Genomic DNA, 23,295 nt, shown 5'->3' on the forward strand with positions numbered 1-23,295 from the left:
CAAACGTTTAAGAAGGAAATAACAATACTATACAAACTCCTCCAGAAATTAAAAACCAGTGGAGCACATCCAGCCCAGTGTTTGAGAGCAGCATTACCCTGATACCAAAACTGGACAAAAACATCGATAGAAAAGGAAACCACAGGGACACCTGGGTGGCTCAGTCGGGTGAGTGTCTGACTTTGGCTCAGGTCATGATCTCACGGTCCATGGGTTCGAGCCCCATGTGGGGCTCTGTGCTGACAGCTCAGAGCCTGCAGCCTGCTTTGGATTCTGTGTCTACTTCTCTCTCTGTCCCTCCCTGGCCTGTGTGTACTCGTGCGCGCTCGCTCTCTCTCTCTCTCTCTCTTTAAAATAAATAAATATTAAAAAAAAAAAAAAAAAAGGAAAGGAAACCACAGACCAAAAACTCTTGTGAACAAAGATGCAAAAATCCTCAACAAAGTGTTAGCAAATCCACCAGGCAATAAGTACAAAGGAGAATACGTGACAATCAGGCAGCGTTTATCACAGGAACAAAAGGCCAGTTTAACATTTGGAAATCAGTCAGTGTAATTCATCATATCAACAGGCTAAAAAAGGAAAAAAAAAAAAAAGGAAGAAAAATCACACAATCATATCATATCAACAGATGTTGAAAAAGCATTTGACAGAATCTAACACCCCTTTATGGGAAAAAACACTCGACAGTTAGGAGTTGAGAATGTCCTCTACCTGATCCAGAGCATACATGAAGAACCCATAGCTAGCGATATGCTTGCCTTCCAAGGTCAGGAGCAGGGTAAAAACGTCCATTCTAGCCTCTTCTCCGGCGCTGTCCTGGAGGTCATAGCCAGGACACAATGGCAGAAAAAGAAATAAAAGGCACATATACTGGAAAGCAGAGCATAAAGCTGTCTCAATTCACAGAGGACATGAGAACATACATAGAAAATCCTAAGGATTCATAAAACTAATAACCTGCTTATTTTTAAAGAGGGTGGAGGATGTAGGTTTTCAATGGACACTTCACCAAGGGAGGCACATGAATCACAAAGAAACACATGAGAAAAACATTCACCATCATCAGTTACCAGGGAAATGCCAGTGAAGCCCTTAAGGAGCTACCATACACAAGCACCAGGCACTAGCGCAGACAGGCCCCACCTGTAGGGGCAGCAGGCCAAGCAGGGGCTGTGGGGGGCCAGGGGTGGGAAGGGCAGGGGTGGACTCAGAGCACAAAGGGGATTCTGAGGGTGACGGAAAGGCCCTCAGACTCAGCTGTGGCTGTGACTGTGAGGTTGGGTAAGCCTCCCGACACTCCTGAACTATGTACTTAACGTCAGCACGTTTTATTGTCTGTAAACTATCTCAATAAAGTTAATTTTTAATGTCATTGCATGAGTAAGACAGGTAGGTAGTCACAGCTGAAAAGAAAATCCGAGGATTGGAAGATCTATGTGAATAAATAACCCAGAATGCAAGGACAGAAAATCATGAGAGAGAAGTTAAGAGATTCAGGCTGAGATGATCTAACTGGAGGGAGAGTGGAGAGGAAGAAACATCAGAAGAGGTAAGAGCGAGTGAGCTTCAATAACAAAGAAATAAATGTACAGGTCCACACCCCTGAGGGGGCAACTGGGCCTGCCAGGCGTGAAAGATCGACAGGAAGCTGTGCTCACCGGGCAGGTGTGTCTGGGCAGGAATAACCAAACCCATCAAAGGAGCAGGCGGGCGCCCAGCCGCAGGCCTGCGCGGGCCCGAACCCCGGACCCGTGCCTGCGGGAGGGCCCGTGGCTGGAAGAACCCAGCCACCAGCACACGGGGAGGCCAAAGTGGCTCCACCTCCAGACCAGGACGGTCACAGCAGAGCTGGCCACACGCCAAATGCACAAAGCGGTGTCCAGGATGTGAAAGACTTAACTTGTCAAAGTCATAACACTAGGCTTTTAGAAAACAATTAGAAAGACCGTCTGTAAGTTTTGGGCAAGGAGAGTTTTCTTCAACAAGACACAAAAAGCTCTACCTGCAACATAAGATTGAAAATTTAGCATTAAAGTTGAGAACACCTGTTCACATACATACACACACATATAGACACACGCACACACACACAAACCAAATGATAGAAATAAACCACAGGTTGGGAGAAGATATTTGCCACACATATATCACCAGAAAATATCCAGTATAGTTTAAAAGGTCAATCATTGAAAATTTACAAAATTCTAGGGCACCTGGGTGGCTCAGTCAATTAAGCGCCCGACTTCGGCTCAGGCCATGATCTCATGGTTCATGAGTTCGAGTCCCAAGTCCGGCTCTGTGCTGACAGCTCAGAGCCTGCTTCAGATTCTGTGTCTCCCTCTCTCTCTGCCCCTCCTCCCCTCTCAAAAATAAACATTTTTTAAAAATTTACAAAATTCTAAAAGACACACCCAGTTCTATAGAAAAATGAAAACAAGGATTTCATTCAACAAGAAGAGGAAGCCCTAATGTCCAATAAACCTATAACAAAAGGTTTAATTTTATAAGCATAATCATGACAATTGTACACCGACTACATCAGCAAAACGTAATAATTCTAACATAGAGATGCTGTCCTCTGAGAGCACACGACCTGGCTTCATCAACCTTCAAACGCTCCTGTTTTCACAGGTTTAACTCAAATGCCAACCAGAAACACCTGCAAGTCCAGCCCTATGTTTTCAGGATCATTTTTCTGGGTTTTGCTTTTTCCTCTGTACCTGCTCTGAGCAGAAGATACAGGAAGTTGAACCAGAGAGCACCTGACGGTGTCTAAGAGTAATTCCATTGCTGTTGCTAGTTTTGATTTCAGAAGGCATGAGTGTCCCCCCCCACCCCGGACCCCCGAGACCAAACAGAAGCAAGAAGAGATTTGCAGGGAGCTTCTGGGAAAGTACCCTTTGCTCTTATGGGTGAACCTTTGGAAACAACCATCTTTCTCCCACTAGAACACAAGCTGGGAAGCAAACAGCTCCAACTGATCCCACCACTGCTGTGCAACCAGGTGCAGAACCGGCCTCAGGGAGAAGCCAACATGACGGAGAGCAAAGCAGAGGATGGCAAGGATGGCATTTTGAGCCACTGGATAAACCCACCCTAAAATCCTCCTTCCTCTGGACTTCAGGTTTGGGGCCAATAACTACTCAGAGCCTTTCCAAGACCATCTGTGTCTCTCCCCTGGAGGCATCCTAGAGAATATCTAGGGTGACAGCTGCTGCGATGAGGCGGGGAGGGGGAAGCAAAAGGCACTTCCCAGACCTGAAAGGGCAATAAAGGCTTCCTGGAGGAGGCAGCAGCAGAGCTGAGCACTGAAAACTGGGATGAAGAAGCCTTCCAGGCAGACAGAGGCACCTTAAGACAAAGATTCCCACAGTACCCCGGGGAGTTTGGGACACAGGAAAGTGGGTGGAGATGGCCTGGAAAAGTCAGGCATAACTCCCAGGGCTTCCTAAGCCTGCCCAAGCAGTCTGGACTTCTTACCAAAGATTGTCTACGCTTGGGAGTAACATGACCAGATTGGCAGTTTACAAACATCACTCCAGGAGCAAAGGGTGGGGGATGGTGGGGAGGCAAGTAATACAGGCAAGAAATACAAGGTCTTACATTAAAGCAGTGGCAGAAAGAATACAGGAGCCCCCAAATATATAAAACAATTACTCACAAACATAAGCAACCTTATTGATAAGAATGTGGTAATTGCAGGGGACTTTAACACTCCACTTACAGAAATGGATAGATCATCTAGACACACGGTCAATAAAGAAACAAGGGCCCTGAATGATACATTGGATCAGATGGACTTGACAGATATATTTAGAGCTCTGCATCCCAAAGCAACAGAATATACCTTCTTCTCGACTGCACATGGAACATTCTCCAAGATAGATCACATACTGGGTCACAAAACATCCCTTCATAAGTATACGAGAATTGAAATCATACCATGCATACTTTCAGACCACAATGCGATGAAGCTGGAAATCAACCACAGGAAAAAGTCTGGAAAACCTCCAAAAGCATGGAGGTTAAAGAACACCCTACTAAAGAATGAGTCAGTCAACCAGGCAATTAGAGAAGAAATTTAAAAATATATGGAAACAAACGAAAATGAAAATACAACAATCCAAACGTTTTGGGATGCAGCGAAGGCAGTCCTGAGAGGAAAATACATTGCAATCCAGGCCTATCTCAAGAAACAAGAAAAATCCCAAATACAAAATCTAACAGCACACCTAAAGGAAATAGAAGCAGAACAGCAAAGACAGCCCAAACCCAGCAGAAGAAGGGAAATAATAAAGATCAGAGCAGAAATAAACAATATAGAATCTAAAAAAAACTGTAGAGCAGATCAACGAAACCAAGAGTTGGTTTTTTGAAAAAATAAACAAAATTGATAAACCTCTAGCCAGGCTTCTCAAAAAGAAAAGGGAGATGACCCAAATAGATAAAATCATGAATGAAAATGGAATCATTACAACCAATCCCTCAGAGATACAAGCAATTATCAGGGAATACTATGAAAAATTATATGCCAACAAAACTAGACAACCTGGAAGAAATGGACAAATTCCTAAACACCCACATGCTTCCAAAACTCAATTAGGAGGAAATAGAAAGCTTGAACAGACCCCTAACCAGCAAAGAAATTGAATCAGTCATCAAAAATCTCCCAAAAAAAAAAAAAAAAATCTCCCAACAAATAAGAGTCCAAGACCAGATGGCTTCCCAGGGGAGTTCTACCAGACGTTTAAAGCAGAGATAATACCTATCCTTCTCAAGCTATTCCAAGAAACAGAAAGGGAAGGAAAACTTCCAGACTCATTCTATGAAGCCAGTATTACTTTGATTCCTAAACCAGACAGAGACCCATTAAAAAAAGAGAACTACAGGCCAGTATCCCTGATGAATATGGATGCAAAAATTCTCAATAAGATACTAGCAAATTGAATTCAACAACATATAAAAAGAATTATTCACCATGATCAAGTGGGATTCATTCCTGGGATGCAGGGCTGGTTCAACATTAGCAAATCAATCAATGTGATACATCACATTAATAAAAGAAAAGAACCATATGATCCTATCAATCGATGCAGAAAAGGCCTTTGACAAAATTCAGCAACTTTCTTAATAAAAACCCTCGAGAAAGTTGGGATAGAAGGAACATACTTAAACATCATAAAAGCCATTTATGAAAAGCCCACAGCTAACATCATCCTCAGTGGGGAAAAACTGAGAGCTTTTTCCCTGAGATCAGGAACATGACAGGGATGTCCACTCTCACCGCTGTTGTTTAACATAGTGTTGAGAGTTCTAGCATCAGCAATCAGACAACAAAAGGAAATCAAAGGCATCAAAATTGGCAAAGATGAAATCAAGTTTCACCTTTTGCAGATGACATGATATTATACATGGAAAATCCAATAGACTGCACCAAAAGTCTGCTAGAACTGATACATGAATTTAGCAAAGTTGCAGGATACAAAATCAATGTACAGAAATCAGTTGCATCCTTATACACTAATAATGAAGCAACAGAAAGACAAATAAAGAAACTGATCCCATTCACAATTGCACCAAGAAGCATAAAATACCTAGGGATAAATCTAACCAAAAATGTAAAAGATCTGTATGCTGAAAACTATAGAAAGCTTATGAAGGAAATTGAAGAAGATATAAAGAAATGGAAAAACATTCCATGCTCATGGATTGGAAGAATAAATATTGTCAAAATGTCAATACTACCCAAAGCTATCTACACATTCAATGCAATCCCAATCAAAATTGTACCAGCATTCTTCTCGAAACTAGAATAAGCAATCCTAAAATTGATATGGAACCACAAAAGGCCCCTAATAGCCAAAGTAACTTTGAAGAAGAAGACCAAAGCAGGAGGCATCACAATCACAGACTTTAGCCTCTACTACAAAGCTGTCATCATCAAGACAGCATGGTATTGGCACAAAAACAGACACATAGACCAATGGAATAGAATAGAAACCCCAGAACTAATACCCACAAACGTATGGCCAACTAATCTTTGACAAAGCAGGAAAGAACATCCAATGGAAAAAAGACAGTCTCTTTAATAAATGGTGCTGAGAGAACTGGACAGCAACATGCAGAAGATTGAAACTAGACCACTTTCTCACACCATTCACAAAAATAAACTCAAAATGGATAAAGGACCTGAATGTGAGACAGGAAATCATCAAAACCCTAGAGGAGAAAGCAGGAAAAGACCTCTCTGACCTCAGCCGTAGCAATTTCTTACTTGACACATCCCCAAAGGCAAGGGAATTAAAAGCAAAAATGAACTACTGGGACCTTATGAAGATAAAAAGCTTCTGCACAGCAAAGGAAACAACCAACAAAACTAAAAGGCAACCAACGGAATGGGAAAAGATATTTGCAAATGACATATCGGACAAAGGGCTAGTATCCAAAATCTATAAAGAGCTCACCAAACTCCACACCCGAAAAACAAATAACCCAGTGAAGAAATGGGCAGAAAACATGAATAGACACTTCTTTAAAGAAGACATCCGGATGGCCACCAGGCACACGAAAAGATGCTCAATGTCGCTCCTCATCAGGGAAATACAAATCAAAACCACACTCAGATATCACCTCACGCCAGTCAGAGTGGCCAAAATGAACAAATCAGGAGACTATAGATGCTGGAGAGGATGTGGAGAAATGGGAACCCTCTTTCACTGTTGGTGGGAATGCAAACTGGTACAGCCACTCTGGAAAACAGTGTGCAGTTTCCTCAAAAAATTAAAAATATACCTACCCTACGACCCAGCAATAGCACTGCTAGGAATTTACCCAAGGGATACAGGAGTACTGATGCATAGGGGCACTTGTACCCCAATGTTTATAGCAGCACTCTCAACAATAGCCAAATTATGGAAAGAGCCTAAAATGTCCATCAACTGATGAATGGATAAAGAAATTGTGGTTTATATACACAATGGAGTACTACGTGGCAATGAGAAAGAATGAAATAAGGCCATTTGTAGCAACGTGGATGGAAATGGAGAGTGTTATGCTAAGTGAAATAAGCCATACAGAGAAAGACAGATACCATATGTTTTCACTCTTATGTGGATCCTGAGAAACTTAACAGAAACCCATGGGGGAGGGGAAGGAAAAAAAAAAAAAAGAGGTTAGAGTGGGAGAGAGCCAAAGCATAAGAGACTCTTAAAAACTGAGAACAAACTGAGGGTCAATGGGGGTGGGAGGGAGGGGTGGGTGGGTGATGGGTATTGAGGAGGGCACTTTGGGGACGAGCACTGGGTGTTGTATGGAAACCAATTTGACAATAAATTTCATATATTGAAAAAAAATAAAGTTGCATGTGTAAAGTGAAAAAATAAAAAAATTTAAAAAAATACAACAAAGCAGTGGCAGAAAGATGGAGACAGGAACACACAGACAAAACTTGGCACAGAACTGACCTAGATACACTGGGTGATGAGCACAGAAGGAAAGGCATCAAGACGGCATCCCAAGTTTCCCGCTCAGGCCGCTGCCATGCTCTGGGAAAAGAAAAGCCGGTGAAGACAAGGTTCAGGATAAAGCCAGGTTTGTATGCGACACCCAAATGGAGATGGGGGAAGCAGTGGGCGTTCATGCCACAAATACCCGCTGGCAGGCACTGTTCTCGACGCTGGAGAGCAGCCGAGAGCAGGAGGCGGCCCCTGTTCTCCCGGACTCGCCATCCAGAAGGGGGAACAGGCAACCCGAGGTAAACAAAACACTCGCGGCCAACTCCGGGGTGGACGGCGCGCCGGTGGGGTTAGGCCCCGGCCGGGTCCCAGGGCCCTAGGGCCCCAGGGCGCCGCAAACGGCGGCAAGGCGGCAGCGGGCCACCACCAGCCGTAGCCACGCGAAGGGGACGCAGGGCTCGGGTGCGGCTCGTCCCCGGGCCGCGCCAGGAGCCAGCGGGTCGCGGGCCGGCTCTCTCCAGTGCAGGCATCTCACCTGGGGCCTGCCAGGGTCTCCCAGCCAAGTTCGCTTCACCCGCCGGGAAGGAGCGCATCCTCGCCTCCGGCCCCACCGGCCAATCGCAGAACGACTCGTGCCGATTGACAGGCCCTACGAGCCAACCACGAGTGCTTGTGGGCGGGACTCGGCGAGCTTGCGCGGGGAAGCAGGCGCTAACGGTTGCTAGGGACGCACCGGACTCCCTTTACGGCGCCTCGGAGGAGCCAAAAAAGACGGCGCCTCCGCCCGCGGGGTCTGACCGACACCGTTTCCTCGGGTCTCCGAATCCGGAAGGGTGAGCAGTGCTCAGCTCGCCTCTCTGCGGCCTCGGAGGTGGGGGGCGCGGGGGGGATCCCTCACGGGCCACGCACGCCCGAGGGGCCGAGGGACCGAGGGACCGACAGAGGCTGCGTCTCACAGTGGGCTGGGTCGACGTCCTGGACCCCCGAGAGGCTGTCCCCGCACCTGCGGGTGGAGCTGGCCCCCGGTGCTCGGGCCCCGGCCCCTGGCCTCGGCTCCGACTCCGGCACGAGAGCGGGCGCCCTGCGCTGAGCGTTAACTGGAGGCCATCCCTTCACACGGACTAAATCCGCGCGGCGACTTCGGGACGAAATTGGCCACTGTACAGACGCAACCTCTGAGCCTTGGAGGGGCCGGCACGCCCTCGACTGGCCCGCACTTTGCAGCCCCACGCAGAGACCCTCGATGAGCCCCAAGCATTTCCCAGATTCTTCTCCGCTTGCCTGCAGCCACGGCTCCGTGCATGAGGCCCCGACCGCCCCTGTCTTTTTCCCCGCTCCTCGCCTCCAGAAGCCTCCGGTGCGCTCTCAGATTACCTGTCCCTGGGAGGTGAGGCTGGCTACTCCTGGGGCTGAGGCCCGCATGGCCTCGCGAGTGGACTACAACTCCCATGAGGCGCGGAGGCTGCGCAGGCGCGTCGGGGGTTCAAACCTGGGGTGGGATTCCATTGGCTGAGCAGCACTGAGTCGGGAGCCCTGATTGGCTGAGGGGCCTGAGGCGACAGATTCCGGAAAGGGGAAGAGCAGCCAACATGGCGGCGGAACGCGGCGCGGGCCAGCAACAGTCGCAGGAGATGATGGAGGGTGAGTGGCTGCGTGGGGTGGCGGCCCAAGGGCCCCGCGGGCGGGGAGGCAGCGGCCCGCGCCGGTCCTGCCTGAGAAAAACGGGACTTCCCGCCTCTAGCCGTGGCCTGGGCCCCGCCGCGCGCCCTGACAGCTGCCAGCCGGCTCCGCGGGGCAGGGGCGGCCCGGGACCCCGGGACCCCGGGCCGAGACTGTGGCAGTCAGGAAGGCGCTGGCGGCCAGGAGGCGCCGGACCCACGGCCGGTGGGAGGGGAGAGCGGCGGCGCAGTAGAGTGGGTGGGGACTGACGACGCGGTGGTTCGACAGCCCCGGCGTCCACCAGCTGGCGGGAGCCTCGTACCGAACCTCTCTCTGAGCCTGGCCCATGGGGTCGGTCCCTTGGGCAGCTACCTGGAAAAGTAAGGCGCACGGCCCCATGGGACCTGCCCCAGTCGGCTCGTGGGTGAACGTGGTGGAGGTGGAGAAGAGTCCTCTCTTAAGCAAATGTGTTGTGGGGAACGGGTGGCAAGGAGCCGAGAGGTTGAGTTCGGCAGAGGGGATGCCTGGTTTAAAAACTATTCTAGTTCCCAAAAGACTAAATTCAACTCCTTAGCTTTGTTGAAAAAAATCACATGCATATTGTGTGTGCATATAGTTATATACACACAGCAGTTGGAGAGTCAGTCATGTTTTCCTAGTGCTTATATGCTTTGGGCTCTGCTGGTTTGGAGGGGAAGTGGGGATGAGGTCAGAGCTCCAGAAGAGCAGCTACTGGTCTGATGTGTAAACTAGTAGGTAAGAAGGGAGGCGGGGTGCGAAGAGGAGCTGGCCTGTTTGGAGTGATGGCTGCCCAGCCAAAGCCACCTCTGAGCTGAGCCTTGACAGATAACTACAAATCACCAGGTTGGGGAAAGATCAAAGATCATTTCAGGAGAGAGAAAGACAAAGGCAAAGAGCTGTGAAAAGAATGCGGTCTGCCTGGAAGAAGATTTGACCAAGAATAACAGTCCTGTTGGAGGAGGGTGGCAAGAGAGGGTCATGGTGGACCTTGGTGAAGGGTCTTGGATCCTTTTAAGCAAGAAAGTGCCTCTTCCTGTCTGCTCTCCTCGACTCCCCGCGTCCCAGTCTACTCCTTCCTCTTCCACTGTTTCCATGTCTTGGTAAAAGGAAAATACAAAACCTAGGTGATCCTCTCTCTCCCACTCCCAGCCATCCAATTAATCAGTTCTGGTGACTCTGTATCCTTAATATCTCAAGTCTTCAGTACCTCTTCCGTTCCCTCTGCCAAGACTTTGAACCACCCCATTTCCCAGTGTCCCAAAGTCACCTTATATTCTGATCTACTGTCCCATGCTCCAGACCCTCTGCTGCCTTCAGGGTAGAGTCCCAGGTTTCATTAGCTAGGTCCCTGCAACCCTGGTCTCAGCCACGCCACCCCATCTCCCAGTAGAACTTGCTCTCCCTTCGCCATGACCACAGAGTGCCCTGTGCCTGGTGATCACTAGTTTACTTGGTGTTGACTGCGTGTCACACACATGCTGACTGCTGCTTTTGTGCCTTTTCAACTTTAGCCCTGACAGCACCTCTGCTAAATGGGTCCTAAACTAGCCTTCTACAGATGAGGAGAGTGAGGCTGGAAAAGGAGAGAGCCTGCCAACGCTATGTCTCTAAGGGCAAATTGAAATCTCAGCTGGAGCCAGAAACGTTCCAGAAACTTGGAGTCAAAGATCAGATTTGGATTTTAGAATCAAATCAGATCCTCTGGCAATGCAGAATGGATTCGACAGAGCCAGAAATGCCACCGAGAGACCAGTCGGGAGGCCTGGCAGTTGCCAGGGTGGGGAAGAAGGAACGGATTTGGAGGTTTGGGAGCTGGATTTCGTAAGGACTTGGTTTTATCCAGCAGTCCTTTCCTGGGTACTGTTTTCCTAGGCCCGGGAGGAGACAGAAAGGAGAAGTAGAACTCCTGTCCTCAAAGAGCACACCCCTCTGTGGATAAGCCGTAGGCAGGAAAGAAAATGCTTTCAGTATGGTTGATAACTCCCAGTAATTCATTAGTGTTTCAGCTCTTCCAGATTCCAAGACAGGTCATGGAAAATGTTAGGAGAAAGGAAAATGATGTGACAGTCTCCCCAAAGAATTTTTATCAGTCTGCTATACTTAGTCATTGCCTTATTTATTAATTCAAAAAATATTTATTTACCAGCCTTTCAAAACTCTCGGCTGGTATCACTGTGTGCTGGTGTTTGGCATCAGTGACCTCTATGTGGGGCAGTTGGCACTACTGGCTGTCTTCTCCTTTGTCATTACAGCCCCCCCCCCCCTCCCGCCCACAGTCTGATTTGAGTTAGTCTTGATTTCTTTCAGAACGTGGGCCTGTGACGGGGCTGGTTTTCTTGGCCAAATGGATAGTGGAGCGTGGATGAAGGTATGTGGGGGGAGGGTCACACGGTCCCCTGTACACGGATGTCCAGGCTGAAAGTGAGCCGCGCAGGAGGTACTTCATTGCGTCGCTGTCAGTACGTTCGGTCACAAATGACCCAGGGCCTTCAGAACACCTGGTAATTCTTCAGTCTTCTCGAGGGCAGGAACAGTATGTTACTCATCTTCGGACCCCTGTGTCCTCCCTGCTCTGCCTTCCCCCACTCAAGTTGTCCCCACCTCTGCGCTGCAGGTGGCGCCCAAGAAATGGAATACAGGTGTTTGTTGAACTGAATTCAACGAACGATTCTGAATGAAGTCTTTTTGAGTTACAACTGGATATCAGTCTATTCCGTGTTCTTCAGAAAGTCACATAAAGTGGCTGTGAATTCTTACTGATGTGTGTGCATTCAGTTGACAGGCGAGTCGAATCTGAAGAGTCTGGCGATGAAGAGGGGAAGAAGCAGAGCGGCGGTATAGTGGCAGACCTCAGCGAGCACAGCCTGAAGGACGGAGAGGAGCAGGGGGAGGAAGACCCAGAAGGTACCAGGCCGAGTTAAGAGCCTTTCACTCACTAAGGGCGGGAGGCGGGGTGGGTGTGGCCATGTTGCACGCAGTCCACCCAACACCCACCCCACGGTGGGTGTTGGGGAGGCAAGGGCAGCGGGAGGACTGCCGTGCGAGAGGGGGTTCGTTTGGCGAGCTCTCGTTCCACTGATGCAGCGTTGGAGGCCCTCTGGGGACCGGTGGCCGTGTGCCCTGGGGGCGTGCGCCCTCTGTGGTACTCCCTTAGTGAGCTGACTTGTGGACGGCATCCGCAGGCAGGATGCATCTCTTTGGAATTGCACGGAAGGCAAACACGACTACTAATGTTACTGGTGCCAGCGTGGCATCTGGAGCAGGACCAGAAAATCGCATTATTAACCGTATATTCGGAAAGCGAGATGTGAAACAAATATTTTGGCTGATGATGCTTTTGTTTCCTATCGTAGTAACATACACTAATTTCAGAATAGCACTCTTAGTATTTTGGAGAAGTCGTTTGAGTCCTGCTTCACCATACTTCCAGGCAAGAATTGACTCCTAAGATACCTAGATGTTTGAAAAATTGTCTTAGGTGGAAACTATCTCCATAGCCTCCTAATTGTTTTAGTGATTAACAGCAACAAAATTAACTTACAGATGAGAAAAGTAAATTCTCAGTCCATAATGGGTGGTTTTTCACCCTACCAACCATGATCTTTGGTTAGAAAATAGATTTACATTGAAAAGAAGTGAGACAGGGGCGCCCGGGTGGCTCAGTCGGTTGAGCGTCCAACTTCAGCTCTGGCATGATCTCAGATCGTGAGTTCAAGCCCCGCGTCGGTCTCTGTGCTGACAGCTGAGAGCCCAGAGCCTGCTTCGGATTCTGTGTCTCCCTTGCTCTCTGCCCCTCGCCTGTTCGCACCCTGTCGCTCTCTCCCAAGACTACGTAAGCATTAAAAAAAAAAGAAAAAAAGAAGTGAGACAGAGCATAGGAGCAGACAGAAAGATGTCCAAGGTATGTTATTAGGTGAGAGTAGCAAACTACAAAACAGTATGCACGTTAAAATTTTATTGTTAAAAATATTAGTAATATGTAAGGTTTAACATACTTAACAGAGAAAACACATCAAGTTTCAGTTGAGGGTCTCCGAACAGCAGGTGTGAGAGGGTCTTGTACTTTCTGCGTTTTCTAGATTTATATACAATGTGTGGACTTCTAAGGTGTTAATAGTCATGTACTACCCTTATGATAACAAGAAAACACAAATTTATAAGAAAACAAGACTAATTTTAAAAATAACATTGTGCTCTGTGCCAGTGAGGATGATTGGTAACTATGGCAACCTAATTTTAAGGCAAAAGGAGATTACCATGAAAGTATCAGCCACGTTTACTTTGGAATGCCAGAGTCGATATTCTGGAAGTGATGTGGGTGGAATAAGTACACGGGAGCGATGGATGAGAGCTTTCGTTACCGTCTTAACTGAGTCACAGACGACCGAGAGAGTGGGAGGGTCGCCTGCTCTTGGCGTCTGAACACCTGGCGCTCATGGAGAACCGGAGAGGCGGTGGGGCCCTGTCATGGGGCTCCTCTCCCTGGGTGGTGAGACCTGCTCCCTGTGGCCTGCCCAAGGGCTCGTGGTGACAGAGTAGAGGAGCTGGACTTGAGCGCAGCTTGTCAAATCCAGAGTTCCTTCCTCCAGACTGCTGGCTGATTAGAAGCACTCTGGGAATATACATTTTTATGAGTCCTTAAGAGAAACCAGGACTCACTCCCACTTGTATTTGTCTAAGTGCTAAGTTCAAATAAAACAAATTCAAACATGTCGACTGTTACCTTTCACTTATTTTCCCTAGCTTTTTTTTTTTTTTTTTTTTCCAAAAGATCAATAAATACATGGTACATTTGGGAAAACATTCTAGGCTGGCGACTGTTTCAGAGGTTAAGCTGATGTTTTGAGGGGCCTGCCCTATGTGCTGGATGGACAGACAGAAGCACTTTACACTGTGTGAGCACCTGTCCTGAGGAGAGCCCGGGCCCGGTTTCCACCCATGGGCCCTGCTCCATTGTCTGCACCTGCCCTGGACTCTCCTGGCGCCCTGCTTTGGACACTGGGTGGCCTAGACACCTGCCTTCGTTGCAGCTTCCTGAGTTCGTGGACACTGCATTTGTGCTGCCTTGGGCTGAGGGGTAATTTGGCTATTTCTCTTGGTTTTGCCCAACTCCTTTTACTTCGTTCCTAGGTTGCTTGATATCCTCTAAAGTTACAGCAAGTGACTCTGGCTCCACTTGCCCCCTGTGCTGCTGTCTTTTCTCACGTTCTGCTCTGCCACACCCTGCACTGAGGTGACATACGCACCATCTCCCCCAGCAAGCGGGCTCAGCCTGCGGAGGACACTGCGAGGCTCTGCTTCGTCCTGCCCTCGGAGCACGCCACCGCTTTGACCGAGGGGTCTGCGCGGGCTGCGGGCTACGACCTACGACCTGTGCAGTGCCCGTGATTATACAGTGCCACCTATGGAGAAAACCCTTGTGGAAACACTCTTGCTTCCGGGTGCCGTGGAAGGGTAGCTCGCCATTCTGGCTTAGCTGCGAAGCACTTCATAGATGTAGAAGCTGGCGTCACGGGTGAAGATTATAGAGGAAACGTGGCTGTTGTACGATTTAATTTTGGCAAAGAAAAGTTCAAAGTCAAAAAGGGTGATCGGATTGCACGGCTCATTTGTGAATGGATTTTTTTATCCAGACGTAGAGGAAGTTCAGGTTTTGGATGACTCTGAAAGGAGTTCAAGACGTTTGAGTTCTACTGGGAAGAATTAAAATTTGTGCTAAGAATAGAAAATGAAAAGACATTTTTTTTTTTTACAGAGTTTTTGCTAAAAGTGAAAAAAAAAACTCTAGTAAATGACAAACCATACTAAACGACATACTTTTGAACTGGCCGTTGTGGATTGTTGTGGAACAGGCACAGTTAGGAATCTGAACTCAGCCGGTGCCAGCCGGTGCTTACGCTGCTGGGCCCGGTCCGAGTGGTGTGCACCTCTCTGCTGCCTCCAGTCAAGGGGCCAGACTGAGCAGCAGACGGACCTCCGGCCTTGGTCCTTGGGAGGCCTGAGGGCTACAGCCGTGAGCCACCACAGAAGCCAGCACAGCTCCCCCACAGGGCAGAGGCGGCGGTAGGAGCCGGGCAGGACAGCACTGGGAACGACCGATTTGCGGGAGATCTGGGAGAGCGGAGGTTACACACTCCCACAGGAGTGTCACAGCCAGGCGGCCCAGTTTCTTCAGCCAAAAATTGCAAGAGCAGAAAGGGACATTAGAGAAATGTCATCCAGTCACAATATATGCCCTTATTCAGATCCTAATAAAAGCAGACGGGGCGGGGGGGAGGGGAATGGGGGGAATCGTAAGACAATTGATGAAATCAAAGAACGACTGTTACTTTTTTAAAGCATCGAATCCTTTCAGACATGCATGCTTCTGCAGTTCAGAGGAAATGAAGAGGGCTTCTTGGGGCTCTCCTCGGGCACCGGGGTGGGCTGGCCTTCTGCTGGGCCAGGCCCCCAGGGGGGGGAAAGCGTGTTTCCCTTGTTAGGGCTCTCCGGTCCGTCTGTTGAGCTGTGCTCTGTTGTGTTTTCCTCTTGGCAGACAAGCGTTTAGAGATACCAGGCCACTTTCCAAAGCAATAAAAGGCACATCCTAGCACATCTGACATGCCCAGCATGATCCATATTCAGATGGTCTGACATGTGGCCACAGACGAGAAAGGAAAGGTCAGGGAAGAGCAGGCTGCTGCCAGCTGTGCAGCTCTGGGCAGCCACCACCCCCACCCCCGTCCCCCCACCACCGTCCTCCCTGCAAGCAGCTTCAGACTACATTTCCTTCCCTGGCAAGTTCACTGGCACAGATGGAAATTTGGAGACTTTTGCCAGTCACCTAATTCAGAAAAGTCAGAATGCTTGAATGGTGACCATTATCGGAACTGGTGTTAAGCCGGCCACACCACCCAGGGCCCCCGCACCACCCATTGGCGTCTCCTCTGCACTGATTCAGCTCTGTGAGCCAGGCAGCCTGAGTCCCAGCTCCACTGACATTCGGGCTCTGAATGGGCTTTTTTCCTTATTTTTTCAGAAGGACAAGAGCTGCCCGTGGATATGGAAACCATTAACCTGGACAGAGATGCAGAGGTAATGCCACCTGCTGGAGCCAGCCTCAGGGGGCATGGTGACGGACCACTCTGGCCGTCAGGGTATCTTCTATGGAGGTGCTGGATTAGTAAGTGATTACCCTAGGCGAGGTCGTCTGAGTCCCCTTGGTTGGGTCAGATTCTTTCTGTCCTTGTTTTTAATACCCGTGACTGAAACCCATTTCTGTGTGACCAGAGGGCTGGGCAGCAGACGAAACGCCCTTGGCTCCTAAATGCCACCAGTGGGTCAGGTGACGACTTTGTAAGTCGTGGGGGTCCTGGCCATCCCGGCATCTGAAACACACTGAGCGTCAACAGCTCAGTGTGCAGGAGACCGCCAGGGAGGGCAGACTCATCACAGCTCCTGCCCACGGGGCTGCTGCGGGGTGAGAGAGGGGCTTTACATACTGCTCATTGTTTTGTAAAACTGCTGAGGAATGTCTCACAGTGCTCCTGCATGTTGCTGTGGCCGGTCCGCTGCAGGCTCACCAGCCCTTCCTTGCCCTCCCCTCCGCCCGCCAGGCCGGCCTCCTTTGGTCCTAGTCCAGGACACGGGTCTTCAGGCAGCTGAGCCGGATTTCTTCTTCGTTTCAGGACGTTGATCTGAACCACTACCGCATTGGGAAAATCGAGGGATTTGAGGTGCTGAAGAAAGTAAAGGTATGAGGGGCTCTGTCCTTTGTCTCCTGGGGACACACGCACCCCGGAGCCTGTCCTACCCAAGGGACACAGGCACGTGCATCACTGAGACTCGGTTCTGCAGAAAGGGCTAGGCTCTGTCCAGAACTGACATCAGCACTTGTATCCTAAGCGTGGCTGGGTTTACAGAGGCCGATGGGCTCTTCCTGATGCCTGGCAGTGGTCCAGGCAGGGCCTGCCTGCCGTTCAGCACACCCCAGCCTATGTAGTCCTCAGCTCATTTCAGTTAAGTTTGTTCAAATTCAAGCCCTTCAGAGGTTGGCCAATGCAATCCCTGGCCAACGACCCCCTCACCGAGGAGGTGCACTCCATGCAGGGCCTGCCTCCAGACTCCCTTTGGGTATCTGCCCATGCTCTCCAAGGTGGGGACATTTCTAGAAAACAACAGAAGGATGAAAACCGCATTCCCTGTCCCACGGAAGGTTTGTCCTGTAACACAGTTGGCACTTCCTCGTGACCTCCCTGCTGCCTACGTCACCTGTCCTTTTTCATCCCTCAGAGTCTTTGCCTCCGTCAAAATTTAATTAAATGCATTGAAAATCTGGAGGAGTTACAGAGTCTTCGAGAGCTGGACCTTTATGACAACCAAATCAAGAAGATTGAGAATCTGGAGGCGCTAACACAGTTGGAGTGAGTCATGAGTCCAGGGGACAGCTGAGGGGCCTGTCCAGTCTCCCCAGAACTGCCCTGGGCCCCACACTCAGTCCTGGAGGGCCACTTTTGCCACAGGGTCCCAGCCAGCGCCTGTCTCCATGGGTGGCGTTGGCTTGCCCACAGTCCCAACCTGCAGGTTAAACCTTTGATTGCGGACTCCAGGCCGGTCCATCTAGGGGCCGGCGCGATTGCTGCCGTCGGGGCGCCTGGAGAGTCGGGGTGGGCTGCTGGGTGGTGCCTGGCCCACCGGGTGGGGCGGTGCCTTTAGGTTGGTTGCATTCAGAGCTCTATTCCACCTGTTCTTATTAAAAAATTAACGCTCTGCTTGTCCCAGGATTCTAGATATTTCTTTTAATCTGCTGAGGAACATTGAAGGAGTCGACAAGCTGACACGACTGAAGAAGCTCTTCCTGGTTAACAACAAAATCAGTAAAATCGAGAACATAAGCAGCTTACACCAGCTGCAGATGCTGGAGCTGGGGTCCAACCGCATCCGGGTAGGTGTGGGGTGCGGCTGGCGGTGGCAGTTTCGAGATGTGTGTTTGGCTGTGGGTTTCATACCATATGATTTTATTTTCCAGGAGAAAAGTGCCAACTGCAGGTCAGTGTTCACAAGAGCGTGCGCTCACACCACTCGGTCTGGCCCTTCTGTGCGTGTCTCTCACTTGCTCTGCATCCAGGTCACGACCTAACCTTAGCAAAGCGTCCCTGTGACGTTCTGCCCCAGGTGAACGGGTCAGCCCCAAACACTTTGCTTTTCAGTTGCTGAGGCTGTGTTCTTTGGTGGGCCTCTCTGAGGTGACAGTGCCCCAAGCACAGCAGAGTGGTGGCTTGCAGTGACCTGACCTCCACACGGGGGCCGTAGGAGGCACATTGCACCTTCGGGTGCTTGGCCAGCCCATCCTCCCTGGACAGCCGCGTAGCAGCGGAACACGCCCCATGGCAGCCTAACATCGCGCCATTTACCAGGCCCTGACCTCTGGGAGCACTGGGCAGAGCAGGCAGGAGACGCTTTGGGAAAACGGTCTGGGGTGCTATAGGAGCAGTCCTTTACCCACCTGACTCATGGGTGCTGGGCACTGCCCGTGGTGGGAGCCACAGATGGGGTCACAGAAGGACTGACGTGGGGGGGGTGGGGGCCTACCAGCAGAGAAGGGGAAGGGTCACCAGGACGTGATGAGGGTACCTGCCAGCCAGAAGACCCCTCAGTGCTCACCCCACATCCCAGTGAAGCCATGCTACCGAGCCCGGGGCTTCCCACTGGCCTTGTTGAGCAACTAAGAGCTGGTGTTTCCAAGCACTTCTTCACCTGCCTCTGTGTTGGGAGTAGCCCTGTGACTGGCTTTGTGTCTACGGCACGCTGTGATCCATCCCACTTGGCCCTGGAGAGCTGGGCAGGGTGCAAACCAAGGAGGGCCTCTTGTGACAGTTGTTAGCAGGGACATGGCCCCCATATCAGAGCACCATGTTTCAAACTAAAGAGTGGCCCAGACGTCAGCCCTTTATCTCAAGTATATCTCTGTAGAATGTTTGTAGGCAGCACGGTGGCCCAGGAGCCAGGAGCAGCTGGCAGGATCCTCCTGCTCTGTGCAGGCAGGAGCAGCTAAGGATCCATCCCCCTGGATCCTCCCCCCTCATAAGCACCCCCTAAGCCCCCCAAGTCCCGCTGTGAGGTGCAAGGGGGGGTGCGGTCTGCACCCACTGCTCATTCAGTGTCTACGGGAAAAGCTGGCAGTGAACTCAGGAGGAGGGAAACCGGTCCAGGCAGTCAGTGCTTGCTAGAATGCCTGCTCTCCGCAGGGCCCTGGAATTTACAGTGAATAGAGGAGCACAGGATGCTGGCAAGGGGGGACGGTTGTGGAAACTGAGGCAGGGGACAGAAAGCCATGGAACAGAGGCGCCTGCTCTCAGGAATCCTGGGTGGCATCCCAAGGTCAGAGCTGCATCTGGGGAGACCTAAGCTCTTGGAATGCATCGTAAGGAACCCTACGTGGGATGACAATAACCTATCGACTCAACTTCAGCACTGAGAGGGACTTGAGAAATGTCCTCATCTGTGGGTTTCAAACTGTGTCCCCTGACCTTGAGCTCTGGGGGTGGGGGGCACCCAGGAGACAAGGCCTTGGACTAGCCACCTTTTCGCATTCTGTGCTTTCAAGTGAGACTTCATGGGAGAATTTCCCGAGTGGATAAGTAAATTGCCCACGTCCCAGGGCTCAAGTCCAGTTAGCTGTATCTCCTCTCCCGGCACCTTTCCCTCTGCAGTCTCGCTGGTCAGCCACACAGTGCTAACTGCTTCTCTGTCTTTTTCGTAGGCAATTGAAAATATTGACACGTTAACCAGTTTGGAGAGTTTGTTTTTGGGGAAGAACAAGATCACTAAACTTCAGAACCTGGACGCACTTACCAACCTGACGGTCCTCAGTATGCAGGTACTGACCCACCTTTGCTCCCATCTGGCCAAGCCCCGGCCGGCGCACCGCTGCCGAACAGCCTTCACCTTTGTCTGCCACCGCGTCCGGGATCGACGCTACTTTTACCACCAGTGAGCAACCGAAATGTTAGGTTTCAGAGACTTAGACGTACGTGTGTGTTATATGCACACACAGCTAAAAGTTCCCTCCCTGGGCGGTCTCTAGCCAAGGGGGGCTTCTTGAGAAGGCTGCGTGTGCATGCTCTCAAGCCTCCTGGAGTGTCGGGCTCAGTGGTGGGAGCACTCCTTGCACACCCGCAGAGAGAGCACAGCCCTGGGAGGGACTGGCAAGCACGCCCAGGTTCAGGTTCAGGCTGCCTCTTCTGCTGGAAGTGAATGAGTGGAACCGGACCCTCGAGGTGAGGTGCAGGAGGGCATTCTGGCTGCGGCAGGTCCACCAAAACCACCTGTGCCTTTTGTGAAGCAGACATTCTGCAGACTCTTAAAAAAGGAGGGCCTTGTATGTGAATTTGAGTTACCGTATGTCCTGAAAGAAGTGAGAAGTGATTTATTTTACAGCATTCGTATATTTGACATTTTTGAATTACTGAATTAACTGGGGTAGGCCTTTCCCGGGCACACCTAAAAGAGTGAATGCCTCGCCTAAAAGCCCCCAGCCTTTACACACGCATTCTAGCCAGTGCAACAGCCTCAAAATTTTGATCTCTTTCTCTATGTGAGTTCCCACCCAGCGCGCTTAAAGTGTCAGCTCCTCAAGAGGAGAGCCCTCCTTTCCTAAAAGCCGTTTTTTCCATACCCTCCGTGCTATCCTGATGGTTGTTGCTCTCCCTGTCACAGAGCAACCGGCTGACCAAGATGGAAGGTCTGCAGAGCCTGGTGAACCTTCGAGAGCTGTACCTGAGCCACAATGGCATCGAGGTCATCGAGGGCCTGGAGAACAATGTAAGACATCCGCTGGTCCGGGGCGGTATGGGCATGGGGACCGGGCAGCCGCCAGCCTAGGCCTGGTCGGAAGAAGACTCGCTGCCTCGAGGGGCTCGTGGTAGAGACCTTCCCAAGTCTGAAAACAGAGAGCTCCGTCTTCACGCTAGCACGTGCATAAAACACACACAGTGCTCCCCCTCCCCTTGGGGGAGCACGGAGCTGGCGCTGCATGCCGTGCGCACCTTACAGTCACCAGCGGCACCGCAGCCATTTGGGAAGAATTTTGGAACACGGACCCCGCGCGTTCCCAGGTGCCCCGTGCTGCAGAGGGCTGGCAGGTGCTGGCTGCCGTCTCTCCCCCTCCATTCTGGCCGCCATACTCCATGGCAGCAGCCTTTTGGCACACGGGGGCCACGGGGGCCTCCAGGTCTCAGCTGCTCTGAGCTGAGCTCTTGCGCGTTTCCCGCTCCTGCCTGCTTTTCACCAGCCCTCGTGAGGCTAGGGAGGGGCCCCGTTCTCACTCAGCACAGGACAGCCTTAGATGCGCTGAGCGGGGAGGCGGGCCAGCGCTGGCCCCGGCCCTTTTCAGCTGCCTGCGGGCAAGCCTGCTTTTCCTCACTGCGGTTCTCAAGGCAAATAAAATACTTTTTCTCATTCAGTTTTACTGAGCTTTTTTTTTTTTCTGTTTTATTTTTAGCAAAGGTAACCATATTGGTCACTTTTGTTACCGTAAACACAGCGTTTCATTCTTAGTAAAGGCTCCGTTGGCCTCAGCCCCTGGGCCTGGTCACCGTTAGTAACGTCTTAGAGGGAACGCCACATTCTGAATTTCCTTTTACCAAATTTTAGACAAGGCAGAATGGGCCTCTGGTAAGTTTAGTTGTCTTCCTCCACCTTGCAGTCAAATTCAGAGTTTACCAACCTGCTGTGTAAACCAGCTGTACACTCAGGCAGCGCAGGGTGGTAGCTGGAGGCCTGGTTCCGAGACGTGGGACTGTGTGCGGAGGCCGTGGCGTCAGAGCTGGCAGGGTGTGCCGACCCCGCGCGATGACCAGCCTGCGGGGCCCACGATCGTGGAGAGCTGGGGGTCTCCCCAACTCCCAGGTCTCCCCAGGGTGGGGGAAGTGTGTCTGCAACAGGGCCGACAGAGTGGCAGGTCCCTGGGCCAGCAGGAGAGAAGCTAGAGCTTAGAATTTTACCCGCAGGAGTGGGCACTGTGGTCAGGGTTGAACTCCAGATCATTCTTGGGCCTCTGCAACAAAACAGAAAAAAAAAAAAAAACGGTTGTGGTTTTGAAGGTAATTATGTAATTAGAATATTTATCAAGGTCCAGTGTGACAGTCTGCTCCGGCTTCGTTCAGTTGGAGGTCAAATACTCGTCTGTATTTTCTCTCTCAGTTTATCTGGAAGTTATTTTTGTTGTGGGAAGTAAAGAATTGAGTGTATGTTTTTCCCAAATGGCAAATCCCCCGTCCCAGCACCACAGACGCCTTGCCCAGCATTCGGGCACTCCCCGACCTCTGTGTCTGCTCCTGGGCGCTGGGTTTTCGGGCGCTGGCAACCTCTCACCCGCTGCTCTCTGGCGCCGTGACCGCAGCACTTGTGTGTGGCCCCATGTGCTGTGCTCGCTCCCACCCTGCCCGGTTCCTCTCTTTATTTTTTTATTTTTTTTATTTTTTTAAGTAGCTCTCACTGGTTTGCTTTTGGATGAGCTTTCAAAACACTGTCCAGCTCCCCAGAAAAAACAAGACAGTGTCGGACACATAACTGAGTCCCTGCGCCAGTGCTGTGCACCGTGATGCCCCTGGTGCTACGCCCTTGGACGGGGCCCGCACCGTCATCGGCCTGTCGTGTGTCTCCTCGTGTGCACCCCGTGACACCGAGCACTGCAGGATGGGGTCAGGGGGCCAGAGACCACCGCCGTGGAGGACCCGGCCCTCTTCTGCCGAGTTCTCCTAAGTCCCCGTTTGCTGTGGTCCCACCAACCGCCCCCCAGCTCCCATAGGCAGGAGCCTCCCGGCACACTGCAGTCGCGTGGCAGTCTGAGCACACGCGACGTGCCCAACACAAGCTACTCAGAGGAGCTGCTCATCTGCGTGCCCGTGCCCAGCTTGCATGTGACCTGACGTGGCACCACGTAGCTTCCCGGAAACTGACTGGCCAGTGCTCTTACTGGGTGACGTGGGTGCGGGATGGGCGGCGGGCCCTCGAGGAATCCGAGACCAGGACCAGAGTGCTCCGAGTCAGCACCGCCGCTGGCTGGGGGCTTCTGTGTGTGTTCGTGGATTTCTTTTTATTTTATTGAGACGGTTTTTAACCTTCCCTTAAAACTTGGGAGGACCAGGACTCGGAATCCCACAAATACAGTAGAAAA

The 23,295-nt window shown here is 50.9% G+C and overlaps 2 protein-coding genes and 1 pseudogene across 9 annotated transcripts in view; 2 read left to right on the plus strand and 1 right to left on the minus strand.

Annotated features, from left to right (window-relative positions):
- Positions 1 to 8,925, minus strand: part of PASK (PAS domain containing serine/threonine kinase) — a 41,820-nt gene extending 32,895 nt beyond the window's left edge. For 2 of the 3 annotated variants that reach the window (XR_008295681.1, XM_053216080.1), the window contains exons 1-2: positions 7,993 to 8,218; positions 7,467 to 7,547 (exon numbers count right to left, since the gene is read on the minus strand). The gene's annotated coding sequence lies outside the window, so the exon portion shown is untranslated. Of the gene's footprint in view, positions 1 to 7,466; positions 7,548 to 7,992; positions 8,219 to 8,831 lie in introns of those variants that run through there. The other variant, XM_053216081.1, reaches the window with a different exon arrangement.
- The window catches only part of PPP1R7 (protein phosphatase 1 regulatory subunit 7), a 29,045-nt gene continuing 14,648 nt past the window's right edge, over positions 8,899 to 23,295 (plus strand). For 2 of the 6 annotated variants that reach the window (XM_027045648.2, XM_053216085.1), the window contains exons 1-8: positions 8,899 to 9,098; positions 11,913 to 12,053; positions 16,156 to 16,211; positions 16,805 to 16,870; positions 17,409 to 17,539; positions 17,898 to 18,060; positions 19,879 to 19,995; positions 20,835 to 20,939. In XM_027045648.2, coding sequence (XP_026901449.1) covers positions 9,047 to 9,098; positions 11,913 to 12,053; positions 16,156 to 16,211; positions 16,805 to 16,870; positions 17,409 to 17,539; positions 17,898 to 18,060; positions 19,879 to 19,995; positions 20,835 to 20,939 — 831 coding nt within the window. In that variant the 5' untranslated portion in view covers positions 8,899 to 9,046. Of the gene's footprint in view, positions 9,099 to 9,447; positions 9,497 to 11,486; positions 11,506 to 11,912; positions 12,054 to 16,155; positions 16,212 to 16,804; positions 16,871 to 17,408; positions 17,540 to 17,897; positions 18,061 to 19,878; positions 19,996 to 20,834; positions 20,940 to 23,295 lie in introns of those variants that run through there. The other 4 variants (XM_027045654.2, XM_053216083.1, XM_053216084.1 and 1 more) reach the window with 4 other exon arrangements.
- LOC128312184 (deoxyuridine 5'-triphosphate nucleotidohydrolase, mitochondrial-like) lies at positions 13,573 to 16,147 on the plus strand (annotated as a pseudogene).

This window comes from Acinonyx jubatus, chromosome C1, assembly GCF_027475565.1.
Source record: "Acinonyx jubatus isolate Ajub_Pintada_27869175 chromosome C1, VMU_Ajub_asm_v1.0, whole genome shotgun sequence".
NCBI lineage: Eukaryota > Metazoa > Chordata > Mammalia > Carnivora > Felidae > Acinonyx > Acinonyx jubatus.